An 8,077-nucleotide genomic window follows, 5' to 3' on the forward strand; every position below is an offset into this window, starting at 1 on the left:
TATATTTTTTTGCCAATAAAAGCCTTTAAAACTTATGATATGCTTATCGTTGTTTTTCAATATACCATAGAAACATGTGGAAAATTATCTACAAATACTGAAGCAGCAAACTTTGCAAAACACAAAATTTATGTCACTGCCAAAACTTTTGGCCATGACTGTAGTTTGAACACACAGATGTTTGTCTGTATTCATCCTTAACATATTTATCATTGTAATAGTTTCCACCAAAATACCACTGTTACAAATTTGATGTTACTAGAATAAAAATGTCTAATTTAGGTCAACTGACAGAACTGTCACTGCGTTGTCGCTACATCTTGGTCATGTATACAAAACATAACTATGAAATGTAAATGATTATAAAAGCTCTTTATAATATCTGAAGTAAATCACATGCTAATTTATTATGATTTTACAGTAATGTTTGAAACTATGGTTACCATGGTAACATTTTTTAAGGAGAGTCTCCAAACAAAAGTTAGATGTCATAAAAACATCGGTTTACTGCACTCACATGTTGAAACACTGTAACACTTTACTATACAAGTAAAACGAACCAGACGCATATAATAAAACTTTTAGTCTTGGCCATCACGAATAAAGCCTGCACAGGTTTGAATAAGAGCTCTGACAGCAGGTACTCACAGCGTGTGTCCACACACATTCACCATCAGCTTCAGAGATGGATTTCTGTATTTGGTCGTCTTGCACCTCGGGCATCCCTGATCATCCATTATTATTATTATTATTTGTTTTAGTCCGCCTGTAAAAGAATAAACAGTAATCAACACACCCCACAGCGCATAGGAGTGTTACATTCAAAATCGCCCTGGTGGAAACAAATATGTCTATTACAACCGTTCCCATTCAAACACTGCTCGAGCTTGAGCTCTGTCCAGCGCTGAGTTTCACGGACGGACGGACAGATAGATAGATAGATAGATAGATAGATAGATAGATACTAAGCACCTTTACCTTGTCCTTTTCATAAATAAATAAATAAATGTCCATTTGGTTGTATTGTATAACAATAATTGTCGAAACTGAGTTTTGAATTTTTTTTTTTAAGAGACAATACAATAAGACCAAGTAGCCTTTAGACCTAAAAGACCAAGAACCTTTCAAACGGAGATAAAATGAATTAAGGGGTAGGGCTTGTCGTTTTGTAAATGTCTGTGTCGTTTGAAGTGTCTGTTGTATGAACAGTCTGAGTCTGTTAAGCTCAAAGTAAACACACAGCAGCATACAAAAGCCTCGAATGAGATCTCGCCTATAGCGCAGGTGAGCTGCGGGAGCGCGTCACGGCTAAGTGACAGCTTCATTTCAATGTGTTCGCCTTGAAGCTGCGTTCGCCCCGCCCCGTTCGAAATTTCGTGTAGCCAATCATGTGTGTCCCACTCAAACTATCGGGCTGAGAAGTCACGCTGCTGGAGCGAAAGGGGAAAGCTATCCATTTACAAAGACACCCGATATCACTCGCATGGCGCACGGGTAACCGGATCAGCTTTGGGCAGAAACGAGGCGGGGTGACCGACTAAAGGAATCTGAGGTGAAGAATAAAAATAATGTCTGTTTCCTCTAGTGAAGTGACAGTGGCAGGCGAGATCAAAAAGGAAAATGTGAAGTACGCGGAGCCTCTCGAGAGCTCCACGGACAGTCGGGGGCACGTCAAACTCCTCATTCTGAACACTGCAGTGGCCACCGGGATGCTCGTCGGGCAGCAGCAGACCTCTCCACCGGAGCGCAAGATGCCCACTATGGACTCTTTGTCTGCGCACACTTCACCTGCAGCAGCCGCGGCCTCTTTGGCTTTCTCACCGGAGCAGGTTGCGTGTGTTTGCGAGGCGCTTCAGCAGGGGGGCAACGTGGATCGACTCGCCCGGTTTCTGTGGTCTCTCCCGCAGAGCGACTTGCTGCGCGGTAACGAGAGTATCCTCCGCGCTCAGGCGCTGGTGGCCTTCCACCAGGCGCGCTACCAGGAGCTTTACAGCATCTTGGAGAGCCACAGTTTCAGCCCCTCATGCCACTCTGCCCTGCAGGACTTATGGTACAAAGCCCGGTACACGGAGGCGGAGAAGGCCCGCGGTAGACCGCTGGGCGCAGTGGATAAATATCGCCTGCGACGGAAGTTTCCCCTGCCCCGGACCATCTGGGATGGAGAGGAGACGGTGTACTGCTTCAAAGAGCGCTCCAGGAACGCGCTGAAGGACCTCTATAAGCAGAACCGGTACCCATCCCCGGCCGAGAAAAGGAATCTGGCCAAGATCACAGGACTGTCCCTCACACAGGTCAGCAACTGGTTCAAAAACAGGAGGCAGAGAGACAGAAACCCGTCAGAGGCGCAGTCCAAAAGGTGAGCAAAACTAGAAACCCACAAACACAAACTTTGTTCAATGAATGAATGAATAAACAGTAAAGACGTTTGTCAAGGGTTTTAATTGGTTTATTGACAAGATTGAAATACAGGAGATCTTGGCATTTTAATGCTTTTAAAAACGGTTCCTTCTTGTCTGCTTGTGTTGTCACAACTTGTTACCAGTCATTTTACATTTAGACTCATCTTTAATTTATTCTTAATTACCCTAAATGACAGAGAAAAAAATATGCTTTGATCGAAATTTTAAACGGCAACTTCTAAAGGACATCCAAACGTGTGCGTAAAATGTATCGCGTGAGTCACCACACCTCGTGTATGTGTTTATTTTTGAGTGAGTAACTACTCAGGATCCATTGACGCGTAAGGTTCGCCCCACCACATAAATCACTCAGAACTATTTACTTTTCTTTTTAGCCAGAGGGGATAGGAAAACCTCCTCTTCAGCACTCTGTTTTAACACACACACATGCACTGGTAATACAGGATTCACTTTAATGTTTTTCTCTTTGTGAACAAAGCTCCAGCGCACCTGGTGAAAGTGACCTCCCTCCGACACATACATAATTTTTTTTCCATTCACAGAAAGCTGATGTCACACGTTGCTTGAAGCATCTTGATCAGGAATGTTTTTGTCATCAATCATATTTTTACAGCTGTACTCCATAACATTTCCACAAAAAAAAGTTGCAGTTCTTATCCTAACAATTCATCTTTGGTAATGCGTTTTTGCTAATATTACTCAGAACATGCATGCATTTGTTTTTATAGAGGACATCCTGTGCTTTTCTGTAATGCCAAATGTGGGGCAAGATCATATTAATAGGCCATGTCAGGCGTTTTTTACTTTTATAGACTCAGGACCCCCATTCAGAGTCTCAGCCAGAAATCTCTATAAGAAAGATTTACTCGATAACATTTTTATTATTAACAAACATCATTATCTTTTATAATGTTTAATAGATCACCAGAGTTTGAAAATACATTTTGAAATTTTGAAAGTTCAATATATTTTTACTTTATTATAAACCCTATTAAAATAAACAACGAGATAATTATTTAACAATAATGAAATGGAATAAGGAATAAGAAATAGAAAATTAAGGAATAGAACAGAACGCAGTGATCTCGAGACGCGGTTAAAAACGCGACGCAACGGCCAAAACTCATGTACAGACAGACAGAACGCGTCTTGTGTTTAATCTCCCAAACATGACATGTAATGACGTTATCACTAAAAAAAAATAAAAAATAAAATGCCTAAATCTTTTGGAGAAGGAACACATGACAGTTGTTGAAGTCCTGTAGGAGTCACACAGCTGCTGCAGTCATTCACTAAACGCGCCCTTCTCTCTCAACCAAACGAATTTATGTTTGAACAGCTGAAGGCACTTTGAAATATAGTGGATGAATCGTGCTGTATCGTACTTTAAAATATCCGCTAAATTTAACCTTTCGTTACTGGCGACCCATCCCCGTTTGGCGAAGGGCACTGTGGTCAGAGAGCTGACCGTTTGTGAATTCATGCTGTGTTCGCGGGGTTGTCTCCATAGGACTTATTGCGCCAAATGGTGTGCGTGTGTGCGTAAAAAGAGTCTGTAGTATAGACAGGATTACCGCTGACACATGAAAGCTGTGATCTAGCGGGTCCCGCGGTGTGAAGTGAATACTCACCAATCCATTTGTCTATGCGCGCTCGCGTCTACATCTTCCTGCAGCTGCGTCAGCCCGCGCTCATGTACAGTTTAGCAAAGAATGAAAAGTAATAATTCAATATTCCCCCACTCTTTCAGAGCCTACTTCGTTGGAACGAGTGTTTAGCATACAATATTGCCAAAAGCATCAACAGCAGTGTCAAAAAATAGTAATTCCAAATCCAAAATGCAATAAAAAATAAAATCATCTTTCAGCGAGTATTAGATATTAATGGACATTTAGACTACTCTGCGTTTAAGAAAGAATTCAAATGAATATGGACACCTGGATTTGATCTTTTTCAGACAGTTTAGAAATACTGAATGAGGAACCTGTCAACCTTACCATCGATTCGTCACAGCTTGCACAGATAATAATACAATTTGCTTTCATTTCTACTTTAATTTTCCCAATGGAACAAAAATGCATTTTTTTTCTAGCTTTTTTTATTTGGTTGGTTCTTGTTCAGCAGTCTGAAGCTGCACTCTGTTTCATTGTTAATTGTACATTTATGCATTTGGCAGACTCTTTTATCCAGAAAGACTTGCATGGCATTCAAGGTACACATCCACATTTTATCAGTTCTTGCTTTCCCTGGGAATCGAACCCATGGCCTTGGTGTTGCTAACACTGATTGTGTAATGCCAAAGCATTTTCAGTTTGTGAAATCTTATTAGTTCAGCTGAGTGCAATAAGAAATTGTGCAAAATAATAAAGCAGTATTATCAATTAAAAGTGGTTATAAAATAAATAAATTAAAATGATATAAAATAAAATTGAATTAAATAAAAAAGAAAAGAAAATAGCAATTCAAGAATTTAACAAGTATTAATAAATACTTAAAAGTACTTAAGATGTTTACATATACAGAACACACATCTGTATAATGAGTAAAAGTGTAGTGAAGACACAAAGGTTTACTGTCCCTCAACTCTCTGTCTTTCACTCTCTCTCAGTGAGTCAGATGGAAATCACAGTACGGAGGATGAGAGCAGTAAAGGTCAGGAGTCTCTGTCCCCATGTCCGATGTCAACCTGTGCTGACGGGACCATGGGTAATGCAGTTGTGCCGCTCTGCTCCGGAGCTCTGGAGGCCGGGGTCATCGTCCAGCAGGCTGGAGACAGCAGGACCTCTGTCTCGCCACCGTCCGTCATATTTAACGGAGTCTCAGTCAACACTCCCACCTCTGTTTTCCACAACGGCACCCCTTCATTTCTCTCCACCACAGGACATGTCCTCTTCAGCGGCATGAACTTGGGACTCCAGTCCCTGGCTTGCAGATCAATGGCAGATGTGGAGATTGATGGTACAGGACAGGATAAAGGGGTAATGGCAGATCCTGCACTTTCGTACCCCTCATTTCACTGCAGTGTGAATGGGACAGACATAGAGGTGAAAGCAGAGGATGTGAGGCAGGATGTGTCGGTCCAGGACCAGACCACGTCCATTAGCTCGGCATTCACTGTCACCCCATCCAACGGCTTGCAGCTTGAAGGTTACAACTTGGTTCCTGAAGGCAATGGGACCTCGCTGCTTAGTAACAAGATGGCACTTTCTCCCTTGCAACTCTCATCATCTTCTTCACCCTCATCAGTCACACAAGGTTAGTGAGTCTCATCAAAGATAGCCTCATTCCTTTGAGCAGGATGAGAAGACCACAAGTGTGTTGTGTTTCTTATGAGCGTCAAAGACATGATGTTCATTTTGTTCCTATTTACTTATTTATTGAAAAATAGTCAAATACATTAGAAGTACAACTCATACACAATGACGTAAATACACCTATTTTACGATGAGCATGTTTTTAATTTCTATATTGAATATATTTAATTATTAAACACTGTCCTGTCCTGATATTGCTTTAAAATAATGCAATTCTTGAAAAGGAATCCTTATTATGTGGCATAATTTTCTATTATCATTTTTTATTAGATAATATGTACAATAGTGTGCAAAAGTTTGGGGTCGACAAGATTTTATATTGTTTTTGAAAGTATCTTATTTTTTCAAGATTCTTTGATGAAAAGAAAGAACGGCATTTATTTGAAATATTAATCTTTTGTAACATTATAAAAGTCTTTACTGTCACCTTTAATTTAATCCATTCTTGCATTAAAAGTCACAAAATTTGACCTTTTATGACACGGAAATGTTAGGTCATAAAATGTTTTCCCCTTTTTTGTTGTGGTCATTGACCCATGAACCAAATAATAATTGAATGTGAACTGTATATCCTTAATATTTGTATACCACTGAAAAGGTTGGAGAGATTTATCCTCTCTCTCATCTTCTGTCATTTCTCATTCCTCTTTCTGTCAGGCGTTGCTGATGGCAGTTGTCCTGCTCCCGCCTCTCTGTGCCACAACCAGGTGGAGAAGCAGTACAGGCTGCAGCTGACCTCTCTTGAGCCCAGCACAGCACTCTACAGCCTAAGTAGCATACACACACTGTCTGCCGTGAAGAAGGAACCTTTGGAGACTCCTGGTGGATACCTTTACCACCTGAGTTACAGTCCTGACCCCACCCACAGCTCCCCCACCACACTTAACACCACCATGACAACCACCCAGCAAGACTACACCACTCTCACAGTGAGCGCACCCTTACTCGCCCAAACGGACCTTACCAGTGAGTTCAGAGGTCATGATGCCCAGATGACCTCAAACCTAAATGGAGACTTCCTATGTGTGGTTTCAGAGGGAGGGAAGGGAGAGATGAGAGAAGTGGAAGATCAAGGGGGAAAACAACTGACAAAACTAAAAACAGTGCATATAGAGCAAGAGATGACTGACCTCTGAATGTAAGTGGAGAAAGAGGTAAAATACTTTTTACAGAAAATCACAACATTATTTTGAATTATTGATTGAAGGTTTTTTATGTTTTCAGCCTCTGAATGTTTTTGTATTATTCTGAATTATTTTCAGATGTATTATTCTGAATTATTTTGGCAAATCTGTCACTTGCTTGGACTCCAGTTCGATTTGGAGAATCTATGCAAAGCCATATTTGAAGAACACAGTTTTTAAAAGTGTCCCCCCCCCCCCCTCTCTCTATTTCCACACACAGGTACCTTTTTCAGCTATACTCTATAAGTAATTGTGTATAACAGGGGTTTTCAAACTGGGGTCCAGGGACCCTCGGAGGTTCACATGAGATTGCTAGGGGGTCCATGGAAAAATTTACCAAAAATATAGTAATATAAATAAATAAAATAAATAAATGACATCAGTCTGTCTGAAAATCCAGAGATTAATTACAATTATTTTATTCTTTGAATTATTTTATTCCTTGTTTCTCTACTACTAACAAAACTGTTATGTAGAAAAAAGACTGAGTAACATAAAAGAAACAGAGTAACATAAAAGAAAACTTTATGAACATATTTTCCAGATAATATTATAAACACACTTAAAATATAGTTTTATTTTTTCACAGGAGAAAATAAATACACAAACATATGTAACTGCCTTTTGTATTTTAGGAATGGGCTCCCTTGGAAGGGAATAATCATTTGGGAGTCCATGGTATCAAAAAGTTTGAAAACCTTTGGTATGTAAAAGAAGAATATTTGCCTCCATATCCCTTCCATCAATCATTTCATACTATTTTAAGTGTTTACATGAATTTTTGAGCTACAGGTACTAGACAGCTTTCATTTTCTCTCTGTCGCTCCCTCTATCTCTCTTCCTCTCACAGTGGGGAGTGTGGACGTATGTGTGTTTTATGAGAGTCACCTGCTAGTTTCTGCCAAGAAGAGTTGAGTTCACCAGACAGGTGGACGTCTGGTCATGTGTCATCTGAGTCAAACCTTTAAGGTCACCCCCCTATGGAAACACACATGCACAGACACACTTTATTCCCATGCAGATTAAAAATACAAAATCTATGACAATCTTTGTGGAATTGTCATAGTCATTACATTGCCTACAGCTTCCAATTACATTAATAATAGGCAAATAATATGCGTTCTAGACAAACAACACAAATATCAATACAAATACACAA

General features: G+C 40.1%; 2 protein-coding genes across 3 annotated transcripts in view; one reads left to right on the forward strand and one right to left on the reverse strand.

Annotated features, from left to right (window-relative positions):
- The window catches only part of LOC107757134 (CDK-activating kinase assembly factor MAT1-like), a 46,485-nt gene extending 45,748 nt beyond the window's left edge, over positions 1 to 737 (reverse strand). The window contains exon 1 of the mRNA XM_016574527.1: positions 649 to 737. Coding sequence (XP_016430013.1) covers positions 649 to 737 — 89 coding nt within the window. The remainder of the gene's footprint in view (positions 1 to 648) is intronic.
- A 731-nt stretch (positions 738 to 1,468) lies between these two features.
- LOC107757135 (homeobox protein SIX4-like) lies at positions 1,469 to 7,820 on the forward strand. Of its 2 annotated transcripts, XM_016574529.1 has the most exons (5): positions 1,469 to 2,356; positions 5,029 to 5,675; positions 6,392 to 6,888; positions 6,997 to 7,138; positions 7,769 to 7,820. In XM_016574529.1, the coding sequence occupies exons 1-3, from the start codon at positions 1,569 to 1,571 to the stop codon at positions 6,868 to 6,870; spliced, it is 1,914 nt and encodes a 637-aa protein (XP_016430015.1). In that variant the 5' UTR covers positions 1,469 to 1,568; the 3' UTR covers positions 6,871 to 6,888; positions 6,997 to 7,138; positions 7,769 to 7,820. The 2 variants fall into 2 exon arrangements, with proteins under 2 accessions (XP_016430015.1, XP_016430014.1); XM_016574528.1 differs by having other exon boundaries at positions 6,392 to 7,138.
- The last annotated feature ends 257 nt before the right edge of the window (positions 7,821 to 8,077 follow it).

The sequence above is a fragment of the Sinocyclocheilus rhinocerous genome, unplaced genomic scaffold, assembly GCF_001515625.1.
Source record: "Sinocyclocheilus rhinocerous isolate Xijiao unplaced genomic scaffold, SAMN03320098_v1.1 scaffold503, whole genome shotgun sequence".
Taxonomy (NCBI): domain Eukaryota; kingdom Metazoa; phylum Chordata; class Actinopteri; order Cypriniformes; family Cyprinidae; genus Sinocyclocheilus; species Sinocyclocheilus rhinocerous.

Excerpts from the sequence above, each read along its gene's own strand:
- LOC107757135 (XM_016574528.1), top strand. The coding sequence starts at position 1,569 with ATGTCTGTTTCCTCTAGTGAAGTGACAGTGGCAGGCGAGATCAAAAAG. Across the intron at positions 2,357-5,028 it reads TCAGAGGCGCAGTCCAAAAG|TGAGTCAGATGGAAATCACA; the intron begins GTGAGCAAAACT and ends ACTCTCTCTCAG. Across the intron at positions 5,676-6,391 it reads ACCCTCATCAGTCACACAAG|GCGTTGCTGATGGCAGTTGT; the intron begins GTTAGTGAGTCT and ends TCTTTCTGTCAG.